Source organism: Arvicanthis niloticus, chromosome 23 (genome assembly GCF_011762505.2).
Source record: "Arvicanthis niloticus isolate mArvNil1 chromosome 23, mArvNil1.pat.X, whole genome shotgun sequence".
Lineage (NCBI taxonomy): Eukaryota > Metazoa > Chordata > Mammalia > Rodentia > Muridae > Arvicanthis > Arvicanthis niloticus.
Genome location: NC_133430.1, coordinates 30,578,719 through 30,604,509, shown reverse-complemented (window position 1 = coordinate 30,604,509; position 25,791 = coordinate 30,578,719). Strand labels below are relative to the sequence as shown.

Genomic DNA, 25,791 nt, shown 5'->3' with positions numbered 1-25,791 from the left:
AGGAACCTGGAGGCAGGAGCTGGAGCAGAGGCCCTGGATTGTGCTGCTCACTGTTTGTTCACTCGTGGTTTGTTCAGTCTTCTTTCTTCTACAACCCGGGGCCCCTTGCCTGGGGTGGCAGTGCAGTGCCTGCATTGGCAGGGACCTCCTATAGTAATCACTAATTCAGAAACTGTCCCGCAGACGTCTCTGCAGGCCAGTCTGATGGAGTCGTTTTCTTAGTAGTACTTCTATCTTTCTAGCTATGTCTAGGTTTGTGTCAAGTTAACAAAAACAAAAACAAAAAAACAACAACCAGTATAGAAGCTTAAAATCAGTTTTTTCACATCGAGGGGGGTAGGCTTACATTTTAGAAGTTACAGGAATTAGAAGGGCTTTTACAAAAGTTGAGTTGTTTCATGACCACGACCTCTGTTAGATCTGATCAGATCCCCAGGCCTTATTAAAGTATTAATCCTTACAGTCCTGGAACACCAAACAGCCTGCCAATGTTGGCTTCAATTCCACAATTGAGATTTCTCCTTCCTGGTGTGTTCTGTTGACAACTGAAGCTGACTGTGCCATTGTCCTTGTTTTATATGACGTTATTTCAGATAACAAGTATACTGAAACTATTCCGTATCTTGCTTGGGCACCCCAAATACAAATTTATATGTAGTTGTGGAAACTTCCATGTAAGAAGTTGACATAAGGATTATTTAGGCACTGAAAAAAATTAGTAGTCTTAATTTCTATTCCACAAGGTAGCATTATGCAGTTTAAAAGGCCAGCAGCAGTTACTGCAGGAGCTCGTAGAAAGGCAGGGAGAAGAATGGGGTGCTATCATGAAAAAGGCATAGCGGCAGGAGGCTGGGGTGTCTGTCTTTGAATTGTGTATGCTGACTCCCAAGAGTGAGTACATTTTAGGATTTCATTAAGTCAGCCGCACAGTTGGACTCTTTCAGTCTGAATCATTCACATACTTTGTTGTGGAGCTGTAGAGATGGCTCTGCAATTAAGGGCTGTGGCTGCTCTTTCAGAGGACTTGGGTTCAGTTCTCAGCACCTAGGCAGTAGCTTACAATTTTCTGTAACTCCAGTTCAACGTGGTCTAACGCCATCTTCTGGCTTTGGAAGACACTAGGTGCACATGCATGTAAGCAGGCAAACATTCATACTCATAAGATGAAAACAGATAAATCTCCAAATACTTTGTACCCAACAAAGCAACCGTTCTTACTGTATGCCAGTTTCAGGTATAAAATAAAGATGTAAACTTCCAACTTTTAGTTTTCTAATCATTTTGAATTTTTTTCTTTCAACACTACCTGCAAGTGTTGCTATTTTTTGTTTTGTTTTCTTAAAGAGAAAATGTTATTTTTTAATTGAAATCAACTTCTGTCAGAGAACATGGCTTTTTTAAAAAAATGTTTTTTTTTTTTTTTTAAAAAAAACTTATTTATTTTATGTATGTGAGGGTGTCAGATCCTATTACAGATAGTTGTGAGATACCATGTGGTTGCTGGGAATTGAACTCAGGACCTCTGGAAGAACAGTCAGTGCTTTCCACCACTGAGCCATCTCTCTGGCTCCCGAGAACATAGCTTTTAATGACAGTGTAGCATCTATGTGAAGTGCTTTTTACGTTGCTTTACTAATAATTACCTTCATAGTTTATTTCTTTTATCATTTTATTGTCTGTGAGTGGAAAGAATTGTCTTTCAGGGATTTGTCTTCCACAGCCAGGACCATGGCTCTTCGCAGCTGTGGATCTGTTTATTGTGGTGCTGAGTCTTGTCGGGCACTCTTAACTGTGCCGTAATCTATTGTTTGTAAATGTGAAGGCACAGTGGTACCAGTCTGTAGCTAGTGCCAGATTGACAAGGATATCTGGCTACTTTCCAGACTGCCTATTTTTCCTGTGTCTACTGACACAGAAGGAAGTATAATGGAGAAACTGTATTTGAAGAGAAGGGGGATCATCTGGGCCCATGCCAGATGTGTAAAATGTAAAACACATTTTACATATGTTTAAGATGAAAAAATAAGCAAACAGTGCACGCGCGAGCACACACACACACACACACACACACACAATCTTGCTAAAAAATAGATTCTTTGAATGGCATTTCTCATAAATGGGTTCTGTGTTGGTTAGGATTGTTTTGTCAACTTGACACAAGCTAAGGTCATTTAGGGAGAGGGAATTCCAACTGAGAAAATGTCTCCATCAGATTGGTCTGTGGGCAGGTCTGTAGGGCATTTTCTCAATTAATGATCGATGTAGAATGGTCCAGCCTGAGGTGGTCCAAGGTTACGTAAGAAAGCAGGCTGAGCAACCTAAGAGGACTAAGCCAGTAAGCAGTGTTCCTGTGTAGCTAGACTTCAGTTCCTGCCTCCAGGTTCCTGCCTTGCTTGAGTGCCTGCCTTGGCTTCTCCCAATGATGGACTATTAACAGGACATGTAAACTGAAAGAAATCCTTTCTTCCCCAATTGTTCTCAGTAGTTGTGTTATATCATAGCAGTAGAAAGCTAACTTAAATAGACACTCTTGTCTACTTTCAACATCAAGAACAGCAAGCATCCACATTCATTTTACTAGGGGACAAATTAGATATAGTAGTTGCTTTCTTCACTGTAATGCTTTGGTGGCTCAAGGCAAGTCCCAAGGCTGCCAAGTTTCTAAAACTCGTGTCCTGGCCATGGTGCAATTGTAAATTTGGATTGGGAGGATAGATTCTGGCTCTGCAGTCTGTGGCTTTTGTGATCATATGAGTTTTTTAGAGAGCAAGTCTTTTGATGTGGATCCTATTCCATTTAAGGAATGGATAGCTTAAATTCTTAGTGTTCACTATGCACAACTCTACTGAAGCAAGCACTGGGAGAAAACAGTCCTTGGATTCTCTCCTCTTACACTCTATAGTTGTATGGCCTTAGGCAAGTGACTGAGGCACTTCTGTCTCTTGCTGATAGTGTGGGCAAGGGGGCTAAGTGAAGTAAGGGACAGCTCTGTTTAGTGCCACGTATGAGGTAGGGACAAACCATAGCCATCTGATTCAACTGTTATTTCAGACTTTGAGCTGTGAATTAATGAAGCATTTTGTTCTGCCTGTAGGGATCACCCATGTATTATGTGGACTGGAGGCTGCAGGAGGATTCCAGTTTTGGTTTTCCATGCTGAGGCTATTTTGACAAAGGACAACAATATTCGAGTAATTGGAGGTAGGTGTGACCTCTCCCATAGAGAGAAGATCTGGGCGTGACCCTGATTACTTTAGAAAAAGTTACTCTGACATAGAGGCCTTGGCCGTGAGAACATGCATTGGGTTGTTACTTAAAATATTATTCATAGTTTCTTAAATTGTTTCCTGATTTTCTCAAAATGATGTGTATGTGTTTATTTTTCAGATTATAGTTACTTAACATGGACCAGAACTTAGCATTTTGACGATTTTAGAGTGTACAGTCAGTTGGTGTTTGGTTCATTTATATTTTTCACTGGTGTCTAGCTGCAGGACATTTGCATCACTTGGGCAGCCACTCCCTCTTCTCTATACTGCCAGTGCCTGTGACTGCTAAGCTTTCTGTTTCTGTAGATTTTCCCAGTCTGCACATCATAAAGATCAGCGGTTCTCACTGTGGGTTGTGGCCCCTTTGACAAACTCTGTGTCCAAAAATACTTACATTACAATTCATAACAGTAGCAGAATTACAATTATGAAATAGCAACAAAAATAATTTTATGGCTGGGGGTCACCACAACATAGGGACTGTATTAAAGGGTCACAGCATTAGGAAGGTTGAGAACTACTGATGGATTTACACTGTCTGAGGCCTTTGTGTCTGGCTTCTCTTATATAGCATGTTTCACAGTTCATTCATGTTGTCCTTCGTATCCTTGCTGGATTATAATCATTTTATTTATCCATCATCAGCTGATAGACAATTTTCAAAGAGTAGAGTCATCTGGAGACTGGAAGTAGTAGCTCATTGTGGTTTTGATTTTCACTTGCTCAATTCCTAACAACCCAGGGCATCTTTCCACATGCATGTTGCTATTTGTATGTCTTTGACAAGGTATCTGTTCAGGGCTTTGTGCATTTTACGAATTGAGCTTTGTGGTCATTGAGTTTTGAGAGGGTCCGATCTTTATCAGATGTGCGCTTTGCTTTCCCTACCTTGTAGGTTATTTTTGCAGGCTTTGCTTTCTGTGAGATACTTTTTCCTCAGCAGTGCTGTTTGGTGTTGACGGGATCTGACTTAACTTATTTTTTGTTTTCTGTGCCTTTAATGATTGTGTTTGAGCAAACATTGCCTAACCTGAATTTTTCTATGTATTTTATATTTAGAGCTGAACAGTCTTTGGTCCCATCTTGAGTTTGTTTCTTACAGTGCTAGCCAGAGTCTGCCATCGTTCTTTCCTGTATTAGCAGTTGTCCGGGCATAATTAGTTCAAGAGAGTAGTCTTTTTCTATTGAATAGCACTATTGTCAAAATCACTTGACCATCCATTTATGAATTTGTTTCTGTACTCTTTTTAAAACAATTTGTTTTTTCATTTTATGTGCATTGGTGTTTTGCCTGCATGTATATCTGATATAGATAGTTTTGAGCTGCCATATTGGTGCTGGGAATTAAACCCAGTTCTTCTGGAAGAGTTTTCAGTGCTCTTAACCAGATGAACCAACCATCTCTCCAACACGTTTCTGTATTCTTAACAGGCCATTAGTCTAGACATTTTTTAAAATTTGTTTTCATTTCATATGTATGTATGTTTTGTCTGTGTGCATGTAAGTGCAATATGTGTGTGTTTGATGTCCCCAGAGACCAGAAGAACGTGCTATATCTTCTGGAACTGGAGTTACAGATGCTTGTACGCTGCCATATGGCTGCTGGGAACCGAACCCAGGACCTCTGCAAGACCAGCAGCTCTAGACCACTGATCATCTTTCTAGCCCTTGTACAATTGTTCTTATGCCAGTACCACGTAGTTCTGATTGATACTGTATTAATTTTTTTTTTCTTTTAAGACAAGATCTCGTGCCAGGTATGGTGGTGCATACCTATAGTCCCAGCACTGGGGAGGCAGAGGCAGGTGGATCTATATGAGTTTGAGGCCATCCTGATCTACAGAGTGAGTTCCATAATGGTCAGAGTTAAACAGAGAAGCCCTGTCTTGGAAAAACAAAACAGGCAAGGTCTCATCCAGTTCTGGCTGGTTTCAGGGTTGTTTTGTGGCCAAGGCTGACCTTGAGCTCCAATCCCCCTGCCTCTATCTTGTAAAAAACAGTTTTTAAAGATTAATTTATTTTATATGTATTGTCATTTTGCCTGCGTGTGTGTATGCACTCCGTGTGTGTAGGGTCCTAGAAGTCAGAAGAGAGTCATGGATTCCTTGGAACTGGATGTACAGATGGCTGTGAGCCACTGTGTCCATGCTAGGAACTGGGTCTGTGTGCTCTGCAGGTCAGCACGTGCTTCTAATTGCTGAGCTCTCTCTCAGCCCTGCGTCTTCCCCCTCGTGAGTGTTGGAACTGCAGGCCTGCACAGCCACACTCAGCTCCTATTGAGTTTCCAAACGTGGAACTGAATATTTTAACTTTGTTCTTCAGGATTGTTTTGGTTGTTCAGGAATAACTTTGCCATCTCTGAAATACTGGCCTTTGAGGTGTGGATAGATTGAGCTCTGAGTGCCAGGGTTAAGCTATATCTGCTTTCACAGCTTAGGGTATATGGATCAGCACTGTCCGGTCGTGTGGCAGAGTCTGTTCTCGGGTTCTTGGTCATTAGTTCACATTTCAGCTTCAGCATCAAGTAGTGTGTCATGGACAGATCGCTTCAAGTCTTTTGCCAGTTTCACTGTTAGTTAAATGGGGCCAATCTCTGTCTTGAAGGCACCGTAAGGATCAAATGGGATTGTTTCGTGTCTGGCACTTAACAGGCAGTCAATCCTAGGCTGCTTATCCTCCTGCTGAGCAGGGGCTGCTCTATTTTTAAATGACCCCATAATGAGTGATTTCAGAGAGAACTGCTCTTACTTTTGGGATTTGAATGTTTCTTTCTTCCCAAGGGTCCTTGTGCTCTAATCCCCTCCGTGAGTTGCTAGGCTAACTTTTAAAGTGACAGGGCTTATTCATTTTCTCTGAATCTCTTAATGATTGAAGACTTCTGAGAAAATCCCTTAAATATGATTTGACCCAAAATGACAAATGCGGATAAAAGCAACAGAAGTGAATAAGTACAGTGTCTTTACAACATGTGCTTTTGGTGTGCTTGTTCTGTTAAAACAGTCTGTGCAATCCCCGCGTCTTTTTTCTTGTCTTTTCCCTTTTCTTTTTCTTGGAGTAACTTCCATTTAGTGGGGAATAACACTTATCAGTCTTGTCACCCACTGTTGAAGCTGTTAGAGTTCTCTGGAACACACAGTGGTTTCATTTCTCATTTCCATAGATTAAGGCACTGGTGTCCATAACTAGAGGACGAGGCTAAGGCAGGAGGGTTTTTAGTTGGGGAACAGTCTGGGTTTCATAGCAAGAAAGACCTGTCTGGAAAAAAAAAAGCTATTAAATTTGTTTCAACTATCTAGTATAAAGTTTGTTCATTATTTCCCTAAGTTCCATTAGGTTTAATTTTTTTTACTTTCAATATAAATGAAAGTTTTAATGACTTTTGCTAATGTGTGCTTTGCATTTCTGAATTATTATTTTTGTTTGGGTTTTTGAGATAGTTTCTCTGTGTATCCCTGGCTGTCCTGAAACTCACTCCGTAGACCTGACTATCCCTTGAACTCACAGGTATCTGCCTGTCTCTGTCTCCCAAGTGCTGGGATTAGAGGTGTGTACCACCACCACCAGCAGACTTGGTTTTCTGAATTATTAAACACAATTGATCTGTAATATTTTTCCTTCTCTAAAACAGTAGGTCATGTGATGTTTCTGCTCAGATCTTAAGTAGTTAAATCCCTCTGAGAAGTTATCTGGGGCATTAGCTATGTCCTGTGGATCCTGTAGTGTCATGTGCTGGCTTCATAGTCCTGTTTATCTGTTGATTGTTTCTTGAATTGGCTTTTAATGATTTGGTTTAGTATGATTTCTATGCTTTATTTGTGAAATACTCTAGGAACATGGCTATTTTTGTATTCAAGCCCTTTCCTGGTTGTATGTACTTCACATGTAAGTAGGATTGGTCTTTTTAGTGGTAACACGGGTATTTCCAGGTAACAGTAAACATATCATAGAATGAGTATCATTTTATAATCTTCCTAATGTGTCCATTCAGTACATTTGTGTTTTCACAGACTAGCATTGGAAGTGATAGATAACGTGTGTAGTTTTAAATTGGAAAGGTGAAGTTAGCTTTAATAATGCGTTTTATTTAACCAATAATCACAATATAATTTTTTATTTACTCAATATAAAAAACTTTCCATCCTCTTGTCTGCTTTGTTTTTTTATTTAGTTGCTGGGGATTGAGCCCCAGGGCCTTCTACATACAGATCTTGTTCTGTACTATGGGGCTACACCCTAGCCCTGTCTTCTAAAGTTGATCAAGCATGCAGTTTACTTATTTAAGCTTGTTTGTTTGTTTAGGGTTGAGACTTAATTTTGCATAGCCCACGTTGACCTGGACCTGCTAACAGATGACTGTGAACTTGTCCTCCCTAGCTCCGCTGCTCACTGTTGGGAGCTCAGACTTGTGCCAGCTCACTAGTTTATTAAGTATTCCATCTTAAAATTTAAGTCTAATCAATTAAGGTTAAGTAAAGTAAAATGTCTGCCTTTTGTCATTCTGGTCCTGTGTCAGGTACTCATTAGTCAGGTGTAGTTGCTGAACACTGTTCTCCAGAATTTGGGTGTGGAACTAAGTTTCTGATAGTAGAACATTACTGTACCATGAACCATTGAAGAGCTTATACTGGTATCTTAAAAGTGTTTATTTGTGCCTATATAGAGAGAATGTATGTGCACAAATGCATGATCAGAGACAACTTTCAGGACTTGGTCCCTGTCATTGAATTCAGATGGCTAAGTTCTCTAGCTGGCTCTACTCAATACCTTTTGAAAAGCAAATGTATCCTTTATATTTTTCTTCTGGGTTCTCATGGGTTTTGTTTGCATACTTTGTTTCTTGAGATAGCATCTTAGGTGTAGCCTGGGCTTTTCTCAAATTATAGATCCTCCTGCCTCAGTCTCCTATGTGCTGGGATTTTAGGTGTATAACACCATTCACAGTCCCATGCTATTTTTTATTTTAATTTTATGTTTGAGTGTTTTGGCAGTATGTGAGTGTACTATGTGTGTGAAGTGCCAATGTAAGCCAGAAGAGGGCAGCAGACCCCCTGGAATCTGACTTAGAAGCTGTTTTTTGCTATTATGTGAGTGTTGGGAACCAGTCCTGAATCCTCGGCAGGAGCAGCCACTCCCTTAACCACTGAGCAGGTTCTCCAAGTCTGCCTCATGCTGTTCTAACTCCCTTAGGGATGTCTCTGCTGTCTAGGGTACCTCTGTGCTATCAGTTGGTTCCTTGTTTTTGTCTGCTCTGTTGCAGCCAGTCTTGGAATTTTGGGGGGGGGGGGGTCCTACCATTTCTTGCTTGCTGGGGTACATGTGAGCATTTATGAAAGAAGAAAATTTTGTACAGTTGATATGAAGTTTCTGCAAAGGTTGAGAAGCAGGATATTTGGCAGTTTGCTGGCAGCTAAGGATCAGGTCCTCCCTCTTGTTCTTATGTGATAAATATATGGTTCTTTCTTGGGCAGTTGGGTAGGTTTAGTTTGCAGTTGCAATTCTAGCTTACATGTATCTGAGGGAAGAAGGGCAAGAGCATGAGGGGGAGGGAGAAGCCCTCCATGGAATGAATATGCCCACTCCCATAGGAGATGGTGGTTTGCTTTACTCAGACCACAAACTTAACATATAAAGGTTTTGAAAGACTAGATTTGTATGTGTTGTTTTCTATTCTCAGAGCTGATTTCTAATTCACTGTTATTTAGAACCACAGGTCAAAGAGCATGTCTTTAGGCTGGATCTGGTCCTTAGGTACCCCCTAAGTGGACTCTGGGGAGATGGCTTAGTGGTTAAACATGCATGCATGAATTTGAATCCCCAGAAGCCACATAAACTCGGACACGGCTGTGTATTCTTTAAACCCCCGGCACTGTGTGGGGCAAACCCAGGATTATTAGGGCTTGTTGGCTGTGAGCCCAACTCTGGTCTTGTGAGAGACCCTGTCTCAAAGGACTATGGTGGAGAGTAACAGAGCAGGACCCCTGGCCTCTGGGCACTCACACCTGCTCACACATGCACATGCACCACACACACACACACACACACACACACACACATCCAATTTGTTTGCTATATCAGGTATATGATTTACTATGTATTATAACAAGTATTAAAATATATAATCTTTATTTTACTATGTACTTCCTTTTTTAACTATATAAAATAACTTTTACTATGTAGCAGCTGTTCTACAGCTTCAGGTAACATTTGCAACTTTAACAGGGGGGAAAAGTAGAGGCTAGAGAAACGACATAATTCATGAAAGACTATAGGCAGGAAGTGGTACGGCCCTGCTGTTGTGCTGTGGTGCCATCCTCTCTTACTCCTCCTGTCATCCCCAGGTAATCAGGCTCCTGTTCTCCCACACCCTCCCAGTCACCTTCCCCGTGGCGTGGCGCTGAGGCATGCACAGAGGTGGGCATTGCTCTTGCCTTCAGAGGGAGCTGTGTACTTGATGATGCTTTGGCTCTTACTGTTTTTAAATTTGAAAATTTATTTTAGTTTTTATTGACTAAGGTCTCGATTTGTCCCTCAGGCTGGCTTTGAACTCAAGGGTCTTCCTGGCCTTACCTTTTGAATGTTGGGGTTACAGGCCCAAGACACTTGGCAGGCTTGTTTTGGCTTTTGCATGTGCAGAAGTGGAGCTGTTAGTGACAGCAGTTGTGAGAATTAAAGGATCTAAATTTTCTTTCATGTTTCTAAATCTGCCGTAAACATTTTTGGGCAAGATGAAGGAGTGGTACGGTAGATGGGTGTGTAGTCCTTGTCTGTGTGGCACGAGCATTTGATCTCATTAGTAGTGTCTCTGTTTCTGAGCTGCTGGAGAAGTCGTAGGATGCTCGCTGCCCTGATTTCCTTACCCATGAGCCATTTTCCCAGTCATACAAAGTTAATTTTTTCTTTTTCCATTTTTTTTTTTTTTTGAGGCAAGCTTAGCCTAGACTGACCATGCACTTGATATGGAGCTGAGGATGACCTTGAGTTTCTGATCCTCCTGCCTCTGTCTCCCAGGTGCTGGGATTATAAGTGTGCATAACCATACTCATTTGTGTAATGCTGGGGATGTAACCCAGGACTTCATACTTGTTAGCATTCTACTGACTGAGAGCTGCACCCCCATTCTGTCTACAGTCATTAACTAGATTTTCTGTTTGTCCCCCAAAGGTGACCATCTCCTCATTCCCATAACCTGTGACTGTGATGCATTCAAAGGGGAATGAGGGTATAGGTGGGAGTTAGGTTCCCAATCAACCCAGAAGATAAGGAGATGGCCAGGAGGTCCTTGGAGGGAGGGGGAGGGGTGAGAATGGCAGGCTGTGGCAAGGACTGGGCCTGCTGTGGGGCTCAGGGTGGGAAAGGAGGATTATAAACCAATGGCATGGCTTTGACAGGAGGTTGTTGAGGATGGTGCTGTGGAAGATTCCCTTGAGGGAGTGAGTGAGGCCATGTATAAGGGACCTGCAGGATTCTTTAGAATGTTTTCCTGCAAAACACTGCCAGCTTGGACTGAATGGGATAGCCTAAGGAGGGAAGGAAGGCTGTGAGACCCCCATACCTCCCACGCAGGAAATCAGATGACAAAACTACTCAGCTACAAACAAGTGCCAACCTTTGTGAAAGAGTAAGGAACACTCCTGAGGTGGAGCCTCAGGCGGAGGGCAGACCCGTGAGTCACAGAGCATGGCTTGAAGACCTGGGGACAAATTGGGACTTTCACTTGCTAGGTTTCAAATCTATAAATCCATCCTGTGACTCCTTTTTCCTCCTTAAATTCTCTCCTAATGTGAACCAGTATCCATGTAGCTGGAGTTGTGTTCATTGTATTTGGGGAGCAAATCTTTTGTTGCAGGTTCACTAGTGGAGAGCAGTATTGCCCCAAGGTGAGTCATACTGATTTCGATGATGAGAGGAGGGAATACCGAGCCCATAAATTTGAATGAGAGTTTTAGACTTTGGGTTGAGTTGACAGGGATGTTGGGATGGGTTGAGTTTATTTCACGATAGAGAGGAGTATGAATGTTTAGGGAGCAGAAGGTAGTTATGGTAGATCCCCATTGTGTCTGTTTCTTAATCTCTGCAACCTATGGATATAAACCTTTCATAGTAAAGGGGAATTAACGTTATTAATTAGTTGGTCGACCTTCAAGTAAGAAGATTACACTGGATTATCCCAGAGTATCCAGTCTAATGCAACCAACAGTTCCTATACTTGGAAAGAGAAGCCAGCCTGGCCAGAGTGATACAAGGTGAAAAAAGACTAGACTTGCCATTGTTGCCTTTGAAAGTCGGAGAGGGGAGCATAAGCCACAAGGCACTGAGTGGAGGTGGCCATTGGAAGCTGGAAAAGTGAAGGACCAAATCCTACCTGGAGTCCACGGAAGGGAGCAGAGCCTGATGATCACAGCCTTGCTTTAGACTGGTGGGGCCTGTGGTACCAAGGAGGCTGCAAATTTGTGTTTAAGCTGCCGAGCGTGTTTGTTACAGCAGCAAAAGCAAACCTTCATACCACCTGTCTTGTGCATGCGGATTTCAGTTTCCTTTGTAATTACAATCTACCCCATTGCTTTGTCACTTTTATGTTAGAGTATCTCAAACTTGTCCTTTGGGAGCCCACTCAAGTTCTTTGTGACATGTTTCCAGTTAATTTTGAATATTTCTGTCTTACGAGGTCTAGCAGGATGGTTCCACCCTCCCTGTTCAGAGTCTGAACACTCTGTAGCACTCTGCTGCACTTGACATTTTGTTCTGCACTGAAGCAAACGCTTAGGACTCTGCCCTGTTTTTAACTTGAGTGATACTGTAAGAAAACATAATGGTAGGGTCTGTTGGGAAAAGATAGTGGCTGAGCTTTAGAAAAAGGCTGGCTTGTCCATGCCCATCTTTGTGATCAGCTTTGCATAGAGTGCATACCAAGACTTTCAGTGGCCCTAATGTGTCTGTGGGTGCAGCGGGGGTTTATGACGCTTTCCATATAAATTCATCAAAAATTTGTTGTCTCTGATGATGGGGCTGAATATTGCGTTACGTACTTGCAAATGTCTGCATTGTACGTACTCCCAGTTGTTCAGGATAAATGCCTTTAAAAACATGCATCTGGAGCCAGGTATTCAGGCTTGCGCCTGCAATTTGAACACTTGGGAGACTGAGTCAGGATCATCAATTCACTCTAACCTGAGCTGGAATAAACTTTGTCCCACAAGCAAACAAACAAACAAACAAAACAGCCAAAAGAATTTCCATAGAATTTTTAGCGAAGAGTCTCAATTTGTAGGGGCGTATAGAAAGAATTACTGCTGTAGCTCAGAGTAAATGTTCACGTGATTACAGATTTTCCTCTCTAACACAGTCAAGATGCAAGTTCTGTCTCCAGGGGCCAGCAGGAAATGTGTACAAGGTCAGGAGGCTGACAAACTGGACTGGAAGCATACACAGGCCTATTTAAAAGGGGTAGTTGCGGGGCCCTGCTGGCCTCTTCTTATTGGAAAGACCTCTTGTCTAGGATGTGCTGATACTCAGCATTTGCAGACATAGAGAGGGCTGTCTAGAACAGGGGCTCTTAGCCTTTTAAATACCTACAGTTCTCAGTCTGGAAAAGCGTGAGGGCTTTTTCCCAGAGTAATGATTTTAAAGTGGAAAAATAGACAAATGGATAGAAATGGAACGAGTTGTATTGAAATACAGTAAAAAGACAAATAGCTGAATATGGTGGTGCATGCCTGTAATCCTTAATGCAGGAGTGCACATTTGAAGCTAGGCTGGGCTATACAGCAAGTTCTAGGCCAGCCTAGGTTATTAGTATAGCCTTGTGTCAAGAAATTAACAAGAAAAATGTACCTTAATCCCCAGATCCAAGATGTAACATAGTTGTTAATGTGCTAGTTTGTTAAACTTAAGTGTGGTGAACACTGGAACAGCTGTGAAGTGAACTTAACGCCCAGTGTCTCTTCATTGCACCACTTGCTCCTCTTGTGGACATTCCTCATTGAAAACATTGTTACAGTTCAGCTGGAAACTAGTGAAAACAAAGATGTAGGTTTCCCTCCCCCTTTGGTATTGAGTGAACTCCGCAGTCTCTCAGCTTAAGAATGCTTGCTTGGTCTCTGGTTGGCAAGATGACGCAGAGGAGAATGCTTGTCCTGCAAGCCTGAGGACCTGAGTTCAGTGCCTGGAGCCTGTGGAAGGGAGGAGGAAGGAAAACAGGGTTATCCTTTGTCCTCCGCACAGGGCTTGGTATGTACATGTCCCTTCCCCCATCACAACACACTACTTATAATATATTTAAAGGGTGCCTTGGCTCCAAGCATCCTCAACTGATTTACAGTAACTTTAAGGTCAGCATATAACGCTGTTGAGTATATTAAGCAAATGTCTATGTTACTCTTTATTTTTGTCTTTGTAATTAAACTTTGTGCCTACTAAACTTGATTCTGTGTTTTTTTTTTTAGAACGTTATCATTTGTCTTATAAGATTGTGAGAACGGACAGTCGCCTGGTGCGAAGCATTCTGACAGCCCATGGATTTCATGAAGTAAGCTCATTTTTACGACCTCACCTCGCCTGATCACTTCAAAAGCTGAAATCCTAGCTACCTAACTGACTTTATCCATCCGCAGAGGCCGCGCTAGGAAGCGCACGGGACCAGAGATTAGAGGCTCAACAGAACTTGGTACTACCAGCAGTTTCTCCTTGTGGTACATGGGGAGCATTTCCACAGGATTCCCCCTCTCCCCCTTTTCCTGTGATGTTCTTAGATTTGGGCAGAGTTGCCCATGACAAGTTTTCTGAAAAAACAGAACCAGACTCTAACCAAAACCAAGGCAGAGTTGTAGAATGCTGTGGAAACGGTGGCTCATAGAAGCAGGGACTGCTTTAGAAGGAGAGAGGTGACAGCAGCCTTGGGGACTAAAGGTCAGGGATTCTAGGGTTATCTGAAGACACTGCTGTGGAAGTTATTGGACTCCATTCATTGTCCTTGTACCTTATTCCAGTGATAGGATTGTTGGGCTAGCTTAGGTCACAAGTCTCATAGAGAAGAGGGTGGGTGGGTGACTGGCAGGTACTTTAATATCCAGAACCAAGTCATTCACCTGTGGAAACTGGGAATTGAGATGTAGTCACTGATAAGGACAGGCATAGATGCCCCGGAGTCCACAACTACTGATCCTACTGCTCAAAGCCTGCTTGCTAGCTGCTTATTCTAGGTTGGTATCAATAGGGGACACTTGGGGACCTCATACTGTTTATGTTCTGTCTTAATGCTTTTCTATCTTCAGCATTTGCCATTGTCCTAGTGTGTTGTGTGGACAGAGTACATAATTAATAATGAATGGACAAATGGATTCTAATGAATGAATAAAGGAAATCTAAGGCTTAATTTTTTTTTAATATTTACTGTTCTAATTTTTAGTTACATGTTTGTGTATGAGTTCGTGCATGGGACTGTAGGTGCCCATAGAGGCCAGAGGCATCAGTGGCTCCTGTAGCTGGAGTTACGGGTTATTGAGCCACCCAGTGGAGGTGCTAGGAATTGTTCTTTGCAGGAATAGTACAGACTCCTGACCACTGAGCCATCTCTCTAGATTTGGCTTTAGTTAGGATCTACAAGGACACAAGGAAGGTCTGAGAAAATGGAGTTTGGGGCTCAGTTTTGAGCATTCTTTGATGTGTAAGTGGGTTAGAGATCATTGACTTGTACAGAGGGTTTAATTTGTTTTATTGTTTGGGTGGAGGCTTTCCCTAGCTTTCCCTTTAGCCCTCACTGTCTTGTTTGCTGTAGTCATACTCTGCTGCAGTAATAGGCTTGTGGAGTAACTGGGCCATGCATGTGAGAGCTTCTGTAGATGAGAAAGCACTCACTCTCTGTCCTTGCTTTCTGCAGACAGGCTGCTGCTGATCTGGCTTGTTTGTTTTCCATGTGTCTTCTGTGCCTAGGTTCACCCGAGCAGCACTGACTATAACCTGATGTGGACAGGATCCCACCTAAAGCCCTTCTTACTTCGAACCCTCTCTGAAGCACAAAAGGTTAATCACTTCCCCAGGTAATGTTCCTCTGGGTACTTCTTGGGGCTTAATGGTAGCTGCCATTGGATTTGTGTAGCCAGTGGAGAGATTTAGTGTTCTTAGGAGGAAAATAGAGGAAGAAACTTAGGAAGTGTCATAGCCCACACTTGAGACTGGGGCATTCTTATCCCTGTGAGGTGCAGACTCTTCAAGGGCCATGGACATGTGGAAGTTTTTAAAGAGATAGTTTCTAATTCTCTTTTCTATAATTGAGGCTGCTCACGGCATCTTATGTGGATGTGATCTCCCTTCTCACCTTTCCTCTCACTGCTACATTTTCATTCTATTAAAGAATGATTCAACTCATGTCTTAATATGGTGCATTTTTCTTGGGCATAAAGTGTTTCAGGGTTCCAGTTGGAGTGTGATGGCAAATGCTTATAGTCCTTACACTGGGACTCAGAAGCAGAAGGATGAGAAATTTTTGCCAGCCTTGGCTACAGAACAAGTCTATGAGACCCTGTCTTAAACCAAAAAAAATAAATAAATAAATTAGGATTTCAAAGATACAACACACAAATTGAGATCAGATTCTAGCTTAACACTTCCTTCTTACATCGTGATGGTTTCCTTTTGTTTTAAACGAACTTGAAGGATAACAGTCTGGCTGTCAACTCACAGGCCATTAATTTTAATGATAGATCATTTAGTGTCTGTTTACTTTGGAACAGGGTCTCATGCTGTAGCTCTGTGAGGTGGAACCTTACAATTTTAATTCTTTCAGTCTGAAAATTTGAGCATATTTATAAAAAGTAAGGCTTAAAACATCTTTTTTAAATTTATATTCAAAGTTGTTTTAGAATAGACTTTATACTTTTAATTAAGTTTTTTAAAAACCCATTTTGGGGTATGGGAGGGCTGGAGAGATGGCTCAGCAGTTAAGAGCACTGGCTGCTTTTCCAGAGGTCCTGAGTTCAATTCCCAGAAACCACATGGTGACTCACAACCATCTGTAATAGAATCTTCTGGTGTGGCTGAAGACAGGTATAGTGTACTCATATAAATAAAATAAATAAATCTTAAAAAAAAAAACATTTGGAATAAAGATAGATGTCAGTTCTAAACACAGACCTGTACAAAGGAGATTTTGATGGTCTTTGCTTAGACAGAGGTTTCTTAGATGGAACAAAGTTTGGTGCATAAATGGATAAAAAAACAAGGGACTTCACCAGAGTGGGAAGACTTAAGAAAGTGAGAAAACCATAGACTAGAGAAGTATTTATAAACAATTATCTGATTAAGAATTTGTATCCAAAGAATACTATTACTAAAGATTTAGTGTGTGTGTGTGTATGTATGTGTGTATATATATGTGTGTGTGTATATATATACACATAAATATATGTATGTATATATGTATTTAGCAAATCAAACAAATTTAGCAAAATAGGGAAAACTTTAAATAGATGTGTCAAGGAAAATGTATGTGTGGTCAACATCAGTAGGCATTAGCGGAATACAAATTAAAATCATATGGTTCTGAATATACCTATTAAAGTGGCTTTAGCAGTTAGATAACACCAAGCTCTCTGAAAGCCGATGCATGGCGAATAGCTTGCTAGTACATTGCTAGTAGAAGAGCAAATGGTTCAGTCACCTTGGATACCTGGAAACTGTTAAGTATCTATTGGTCTAGGGCCCAGTCTCTTGATTTTTATTTCTAGAATCTGTGGCATCACCAGTGTGTCTTTCGTATGCTAATGGTTTGCTTGGTGACTGGCAGGCCCTAATGGTTTCAGGATGGTCACAGGCCCTAGCAAAGTCTAAGTCCTAGTAAGAGGGTTGGAGTTTCAGTCTGTCACTCAACCTTTAGGAATAGGGGCAAGGTTGAAGTTTTAACATGATCACCAGTGACCAGCGACTTAAATCAGTTATACCTACTTAGTGATGTTTTCATTAAAGCCCCAAAGAACTGAGTAGGTTAGGAAAGCTAGAACGTGTAGAGGTCTTGGTGGCAGGTACAATGCCAGAGAGAGGCATTTATACAATATATAAAATATATTGTAAAATGTGTCTGTAAATTCTTTCAAATTCAAAGGTTGAGCTAAATCTTTCTGTTCTTGATTGTCAACCAGACTTAGTAATTTGCTTCTAACAAATGGGATGTGACACAAGTGATGGTGTGTCATTTTGGAGACTTGGTCATTACAGACATGACAATCTTTCTTGGATTAGAGAGCCTAGAAGCTAGCAGGCATGACATGGAAGTCTGCAGCCTTGTGGAAGGGTTCACCTGAGGAACTGAAACCTCATTGGCAGGCTCCATACCTTTGAGCATCCTGTGAAGTGCATGCTCCATCCTAGTCAGGCCTGATGATGGCAGTGTAGGCACACGTCTGGACTTTAATTTCATCAGCTGGCTGAGAGACAGAACTGAACTACCCAATTCTGTCATCCCACACTGCTGGCCACAGCAACTATGTGACATCATAGATGCAAACTACTATGTTAAGCTGCCATTTTTGGGGTTGTTGATTATCTAGCAGTAGATAACTAATACAACTAGGTAAACTACATAGCAGGCCCGCAACTTGGAAAATGGAAATGTTTGCATAAAACTCAATGTTTACATACAAATCTATATGTAAGTACTTTTGAGCAGCTTTATTCATAGTCTCCTGTAAACTGGAAATAATTCAGATGTTCTTTAACTGGTGAATAAACAAACTATGGTATATCCACACCTATAACTGAGCACATAAAAGAATAAACTACTGATGGATACAGCCAATAGAGATAAAACTGAGATGTTTCATGCTCAGTGGAAAGGATGCCCACTGCACGATCCTGCTTGTCTGACTGGTTGGAAGGGAAAGTAAGCAGGTGTTTGCCCTGTGTCTATAGTGATTGAAAGCTGCCTGCAAGGGGATTAAGGCTGTATCTTGATTGTGGTGGTCATTACCTAATTAATGCATCAGAATTACACATGAAAAAGGGAAGGGTTATCTTCTATCAGTGGTATCTTTATGCACAAATCTGATTAAAAAAAACCTGTCCATTTGATGAAGATGTTTAATGAGGAGTCTATAATATGTGTCTAGTAAGGAGTAGTAGTGTAGCAGTGTGACAGATTTGGGGTAATCTGCTGTCTTCAGTAACTGCTTCAGAACTCTGGCTATGAGGGCCTCACAGTGTGGCAACAGAACAACATTGTAGGTGTAGTGTAGCTTACTGAAATAGAACAACTTTCTTGCTTTTCAGGTCTTATGAACTAACCCGCAAGGACCGACTGTACAAAAACATCATTCGGATGCAGCACACTCATGGATTTAAGGCCTTCCACATCCTCCCTCAGACCTTTCTCCTGCCAGCTGAGTATGCGGAATTCTGTAGTAAGTGTTTCACTGAGGATGCTCCAGCATCTGAACTTGAGGTGTAGTTACTTAGACATTGCCGATCTTACAGCTAACTGGGGCTTGCCATGTCTTTGAAAAATTGTGCTGTGATACTAAGAACAGTTACAGACATAAAATTTAAATCATTTGTATTTGGATGGTACTCTTCTGTGTTTACTTTTGATAGGACGACAGTAATAATTTATGTAAGAACACAGTGGTGTCATCCAGGCACATGCTGTCTTGGGCATTTTTGCCCAGTTATCTTTCTGTTGAGTCAGTATGTGTTGAGGGCATTTTGTTCCTGTGTCTGTGAACTGCGTGTTTCCTTCTTGGCGTCTTTTTTTCCACTTCACACTTTTACATTCTTGCTGCCTTGACTTTTGAACTGTGTTCTTTGGGGAACAAGAATCATATGTCTTTTTAAAACTTGTCCTTGGTAGTTTAACTTTTGAGACGGTTTCATTATGTCCTTCCAGCTGGCCTAGATAGAACTGGCTTTGTAGTTCAGGCTGGCCTCTGCCTCCCAAGTGCTATGACTAAAGGATGCTACCATGGCCAGTGTCCTATGTCTTTTGATGTTAAGAGTTTGGTGATATCAGTCACACTCTTCTTTCCTTTTGAGTTTATACTAATAAAAAATATACATAGGTGTCTAATAAAAATTATGTGGGCATCCATTGGAGTCTGAATGTTAGCTGAACTGCTGGTAAGTAACTGAAGTGGAAACTTGAGGGTTCTTTGAAAAGTCAGTTGTGTTGGATGGTGTTTTGCTGTGGCAAACACATGAAGGAACATTTCATTGAAGTGGACACAGGTGAAAGGCTAAGGCAGACTTGGGAAGAACAATTTGGATGAACCAGACAGAGGAGAGAGGATGTTCTGCTAAAGCAAGCGCGTGAAAGGACACATGAAAGATTCATTGTTAATGACATGCATGTATTGTTCTGCTTTACATTGCATAGCTGAGCTCCATTTGTTGGGACTCCATAGAGAGAAACATACCAAAAAACTTCTGGTGATGTGCTGCTGTTTCTTGTTGCTTCCCCTGACTTGGGTTGATTGGCAGAGTGAGTCAGCTGAGACAGACTCACGTGCTGAAGCAAGACCCGTGGAGGACATGTGTTGTTTGGAGGGTGTATAAAAAAAGACTTGGACAGTGTCGGAGACTGAGCTAGGCTACCTTATAGAGCTAGCTGTGCAATGCTTGTTGGTCTTGAGGCTTCGCTTAGTTGAGAGAGAGGCACAGCTGAGAACTTCTAGCATCCCTCCTGGTCCCTCTTGCTGATTCAAGCCAGGCCTGGCTGTCCCTGCTAGGTAGCACCACTGCCACTAATGCTGCTGATTCGTGTTTGTTATCCTTACTCTGCCAAACTTGTGCATGGATCAAGCTGCCCTGCCAACCTGTAAACTGTACTGCCGATTTCCAGACAATACAGATGGAAGACACTCCAAAGAACCATTTCTAATTTTTTTTTTTTTTTTTTTTTTTTTTTTTTTTTGGTTTTTCGAGACAGGGTTTCTCTGTATAGCCTTGGCTGTCCTGGAACTCACTCTGTAGACCTGGCTGGCCACAAACTCAGAAATCCGCCTGCCTCTGCCTCCCAAGTGCTGGGATTAAAGGCATGCGCCACCACCGCCCTGCTCAAAGAACCATTTCTAAACAGGTTTATTTCCCCTGTATCCTTTCTTTTTCACTACTTCTGGTGGGTGGTGGGCTAGAAGGGAGGTTAAAGCATTTAAGAACCTTTATTAAAAATAGATATAATTTTGAAAAAATTAAAGTTACAAGTAACAGGAACATCATCTCATTCTAAAATGGGATTCTTACTTCTTTGACCTCATTGAACTTAGCTTCCCAGGCCTGGGTGGGCAACTGAGTTATGTCTAGCCCTTCCCCTCAGGCCAGACCCTGACTCAGTAGGTGTGATATAGGAAGAGTCAAGGGTGCAGGGCATGTGGCCAAGTGTGAATGACAGCCATGATTGTGAGAATGGGCAAGTGTGAGTAGGTAGGGTGAAAGGGAACACAGGATGTGTGAGCTGGATGTGAGGAGTGCTAGCCAAAAGGTCCCAACAAGCCTCCAGAGATGTGAGGTAGAGAAGCTGTGAGGATCATCATAATGGTGGGGGTGGCCCAGTCTGTCCTCAAAGTCCCAGGCCCCAGCAGTCTTGCCTCAGCCAGCCTCCTTGGGAGTTAGGATTCCAGGTATGAACCACCACTGTCCCACCAGGACTTGGGAGTCTAAGCAAGAATATAACCAGTAAAATACAAGAGGAGCTGTTATAGGAAGGAGGAGTATTCAGTTTAGACTGGTGTACATTTGAGGTGCTGTAGGGAAAGCGCACAGTGATGTTTTGCAGACAGTTGTAAAAACAACTTAGTTTGGTGGAAGATACAGATTCTGAAGCTCTAAGAAAACAGAGAAGCAGCCCTACAGACACGGCTGGGAGGGAGGAGGGATGGTAGAGATGAGGGACAGAGGGCTCCAAAGAGGCAGTAGTGGCTCATGTGCAAGAGGGAGCCTTAGAAAGGACAGCTCCCCTTAAAGAAAGGGGGAAGAAGGCTCACTGCTGGCCATGAGCTCCCATGGGAAGAAAACAGTTTGCTAGGCTCATGATGAATTCCCAGCCTGCCTAGTAAGGAGGGTCGTATCGTCTTATGCCAAGAGTGAGGGCAAAGTGTGTTTGCGTTTCTTAAAAGGGCAGAAAGGGTCCGGCAGCACCTTTGACAGGATTGAGCAAGATGTGAAACTTTTCAGAGGCATTGAGAAGATGAGCTTTTGCCATAATAAGAAAAAGTCTCAAGTTTGTAGGTGAAGAGATTGAGCCCAGAAGCCAGTTACTATAGTCAGAGATGTGAAAAGCCTGGGGGTCCCCTGAATTGCTGAGTCATATGTGAGTAGACTTGGGGTACACAGCAGACTCTTCCAGGTTCTTGGTGCCCTATTTGCAGTTAATATTTAGAAGAACGGTAGGTCTGTGACCCTAGAGAACCCTGCCTAAGGACCTCCTGCTCACTCTAGCCGTTTTCTTCAAGCAGATGACTTTTAGGCAGGAAGAAGGAAATGCCAAGGAAGACTAGGGCAGCAGCAGTATAGACAAGCAGAGCATCTTCCTGGAACTGTGCTCTGTGGCATCACTACCTATGATGGAGGCTGAGAAATAGTTCTGAGGTGCGAGCAAAACTGGGGTTTCATGTGGTTTATTAGAGGAACTCAGATCAGTGTAGCAGTACATTCTAAGACCTTAATTTTATAATGTATCATAGCAAATGAGACCCACTTCCTCATTTTGAAGAACACTGTCTAATGGCCTCATCACCCCTCATCACAGTGCTCCTGCTCCTACTCAGTATTCTTTCCAATGTACTAACCCGCTGCTGCTGCAGGAGCTAGAAGGTGGTGAGAAGGTTGTCAGCATTGTCTATGCTGTCTCCATCCAAGCACATTGCCCTGACCCGTGCCCTGCCTTTGCCTTTGATTTTTCTTGTTTCTTGCTCATTTTAAAAAAATACTTGCAAAAGAAATAGATCCTTTGTTTTGAAAATCAGTGTATCTCAAATCAGTGTAAAAATGCCAGCACAGAAGGTGAATCCTGATGTTGAGACTCATAGGACATGTCAGAAATTAAGCACCAGAAGTAGAATTCAATTTTTTTAGTTAAAAAAAAAGTATTCCTTGCAGTGTTGAGGATTGAACACAGGATCCATCCCATGGATGCCAAGGTAGTGTGTGGCTAGTGAGCTACCTCCTGAGCTCAAAACACCAGCTCACAAAGCAAGGCTGACTGACCAGCACGCTATGCTAGTGGCAGATGCTGCATTTGGCTACACTTGCCTTTCTCTGACAGTGAGCGTTTCAGCAGCATCGGTGGAGGGTGCTGTCTCCAGACAGCTCTGGTTGTCTTCTTAAACATTTTATACACTCCCCCACTTCGTAACTCTCAGTGTCTGTAAGAGCTTGTTTAATGTCTGTGTGTCTGTCAGCCTTCTCTGTGAGGGAGAAGACTGTGTTACTGCTGTGTCTAGGAGACTACTGGGCAGATTAGAAACATACAGGTTTGGAATGGATGAATGCATGGAGCTTAGAAAACTCATTATTATTTTCTTTTATATTAATAGCTTCTTGTCTTAGCTTCTCTTCTGTTGCTGCGATAAAATCCTCTGCAAAAGCAACTTAAGGGAGAAAGGGTTATTCTGTCTTAGACTTCCAGAGGGATACAGGCCACCTTGTTGGGGAAGCTGGTAGGAAAGGAAGGCATTGTGATGGGGCAGGAGACTGGCTGTTCACATTGCATCTGTATGCAGGAAGTAAAGAGTGAACAGGAAGTGGGGCTGGGCTCTAAAGCCTCAAGGCCCACTCCCCGTGATCCACTTCCTTCAGGAGGCTCTGTCTCATTAAGGTTTCTAAGACTTTCCCTATCAGTGTCACCAGCGGGGGACCAGGTGTTCTAACTGAGCCTGTGTGGGACAAGTCCCATTCAAAGCATACCATGCCCACTCTCATTGCTTCCTCAGAGATCTGCAGGAGATCAGAAAAGAATGACATATTTTGTGTTCAGTGTCTCATTTTTCTTAGATTTAAATTTTTCTCATGTGGAGCTATACACCTTTTTTCTATAGTACTGTTTTAATGTGATCTAAATTACATTCTTGGAAAGAGTAATGTATTTCCATGGTGTAAAGCTAAATAGAACAGTAATCAGGGAAGAAGACTTTGTTCTTTTAGCTCTCTCCTCAGGAGTCACCAGTGCTTGCTACTAGTTTTTTTTTTGCATGTCTTTCTGAAGATATTCTTGGCAGTTCCTGGCAGACAGCTTGAATGGGTGTGGGACACGCGCACCAGCTATTATGTCGTGCTTTCTTCTTTTCCACAGATCCTTCTACATCAGTTAATTAACAGTGTTATCGTTGACCATGTTTGTTGAAGGTTCTCGTGTTAATCAGGTACCTGCAAATATGGCCTTTGAGTCATTCAGTCCTCTGCTTGTTTGCAGGCATTCCTGTGAGCCAAGAATGCTTTTTACATCTTTTTTTCTTTTTGTTTTTCTGGATTTATTTATTTATTTTTGGTATGAGTTCTCTATCTGCATGTACACCTGCATGCCAGAAGAGGATATCAGATCACATTATAGTCACCATGTGGTTGCTGGGAATTGAACTCAGGACCCCTGGAAGAGCAGTGGTTAAGTGCTCTTAACCACTGAGCCATCTCTCCAGCTCACTTTTTTACATTTTCCAGTGATTGAAGTCAAGATGACTGTAAATTTGTGGCGTGTGGAAATGGCATGCAATTCAGGGCATAAATGAGGCTTCATGGGAACACGGCCACTGTCCTGTGTTTGTATATTACCTGTTTTCAAGCTCCAGCAGGAGAGTTGAGCTCTTTCAACAGAGCTTGTACTTCTAACAAAACTAGTATCGCTCATGATCCGGCTTTTCATAATTTATCTGCAAACCACAACTCCTCATATAGATATGATAGAGTAGATTTAATTAATCTCTCCCTTTTTTAGCACAACATGGGATAACTTCACATATATGTACAGTGTGGAATTTTTAAAAATGTATTTTTAAATCGTGTATGTGTGTGTTAAGAGAAAGAGAGAGACAGACAGACAGACAGAGAGAGAGAGAGAGAGAGAGAGAGAGAGAGAGAGAGAGAGAGAGAGAGTATGTGAATGCCGCCAAGTTTGTGTAGGTGTCTGAATTGGCCAGAAGAAAGTTCCCTGGAATAGGAGTTACACAAGGTTGTGAGCCACCCAACATAGATGCTGGGAACCAGCTGGATCCTCTGTGCTTAGCTAGTGCTCTTAGCTGCTGAGCCGTGTTTCCAGCCCCTGTGCATGTTCTACACTCTTGTGAACAGTGGTAGAGGAAACAATTCTTCCTCTTCCTCCTCTTCTTCTTCCTCCTTCTCTTCTTCCTCTTCCTTCTTTCCACCTCTTCCTCCTCCTCCTCTTTTTTTTTTTCCCAAGACGGGGTTTCTTCCTGTAGCCCTGGCTGTCTTGAAACTTGTAGACTAGGCTGGCCTCAAACTCAGAGATCCACTTGCCTCTGCCACTTGAGTGCTGGGATTAAAGGCATGAGCTACCCTCCCCAACCCCCAGCTGAGGATACAGTTCTAAACATATTCAGTGTCTAGAAGCTTTTCTTCTTCTACTGCTGATTCTGTTCAGTTGCATCCAGGGAAAGACAAGGGTAGATGGGGAAAGGTGGACAAAGGTACTTTGGTCCCTCCCTTGGTCTCCCCTAAAGGTAAACCCGATTGAAGGGTTTGTGGTACTGATAGTCAAGTTCCTGTTTGGGGCATAAAAGAGATGATTTAACTTCTGCCAAGAGGAGAGGCATGAAAAGGTGGGCATGTGGTCTGGGAAGATGCGGTGCCCTGGGCAGTTGTTGCTAGTGCTGGGCTTGGGTCCTGAGGTTGGCCTGGGTGGGACCCTACTGAGGGTTAGGGGAGTTTGTGTTCTCTTGTGGGAAGAGCACACATAGGTGGCAGCCTTTTAATAACTCAAGCCAGAGACTATAACCTTGAGGGAACTTTATTAAGTTTATGCTTTTGTATTCTGAGTAAGATGATGTTATTTTGGTGTGGAAGACCCAAGCAGTTTGAAGGGCTCAGGACACTCTCACTCACTGGGCTCTCTTCACATTCCCACTCCTTTCAGAGAAGAAAAGAAGCAAGAAACCTTAGCTTTCAGTTCTTCCCTTCCCCTTATCCTTCAAAACAGTGTTTCAGGTTCGTCAGAAGAGGGAGGGCTGACTGGAGTGAATACTGCCACAGCTCTCGTGCTCCTGGGGTTCACTCAGCACATATGAGTCCTCTGCTTCTCCCCACATCATGCAGGAGCCCCAGGGAGTCTCAGTGTCAGTTTTCTGCTTTTTCTTCTCATGACTCAAAGATCCTTAAAAACAGAGGTGAAGCTGGTGAATGCACGGACCCCCTTCTACTCGGAAATCCTGATGCTTCCCTGCCCCAAAGCCCTGCCTGTTTTATAGGCTCTGAAGAGTTAGTCAAAGGAAGTAACTCTATTTGGAGATATAGTAAAAACCTCAGTTGTCTCTGTCTGCTGGTAATCCTTCAGTTAACAAAGGTGACTCTCAGGTTCCCAAAGATTGTTTTTTGT

At 42.4% G+C, this 25,791-nt stretch overlaps 1 protein-coding gene across 14 annotated transcripts in view; it reads left to right on the top strand.

Moving 5' to 3' along the window:
• Ttll5 (tubulin tyrosine ligase like 5) overlaps positions 1 to 25,791 on the top strand; it is a 235,626-nt gene that overhangs the window by 4,548 nt on the left and 205,287 nt on the right. For 10 of the 14 annotated variants that reach the window (XM_076921612.1, XM_076921610.1, XM_076921611.1 and 7 more), the window contains exons 3-6: positions 3,095 to 3,201; positions 13,712 to 13,794; positions 15,198 to 15,304; positions 18,528 to 18,658. In XM_076921612.1, the coding sequence (XP_076777727.1) occupies positions 3,095 to 3,201; positions 13,712 to 13,794; positions 15,198 to 15,304; positions 18,528 to 18,658 (428 nt within the window). Of the gene's footprint in view, positions 1 to 3,094; positions 3,202 to 9,607; positions 9,681 to 13,711; positions 13,795 to 13,879; positions 13,933 to 15,197; positions 15,305 to 18,527; positions 18,659 to 25,791 lie in introns of those variants that run through there. The other 4 variants (XM_076921613.1, XM_076921615.1, XM_076921619.1 and 1 more) reach the window with 4 other exon arrangements.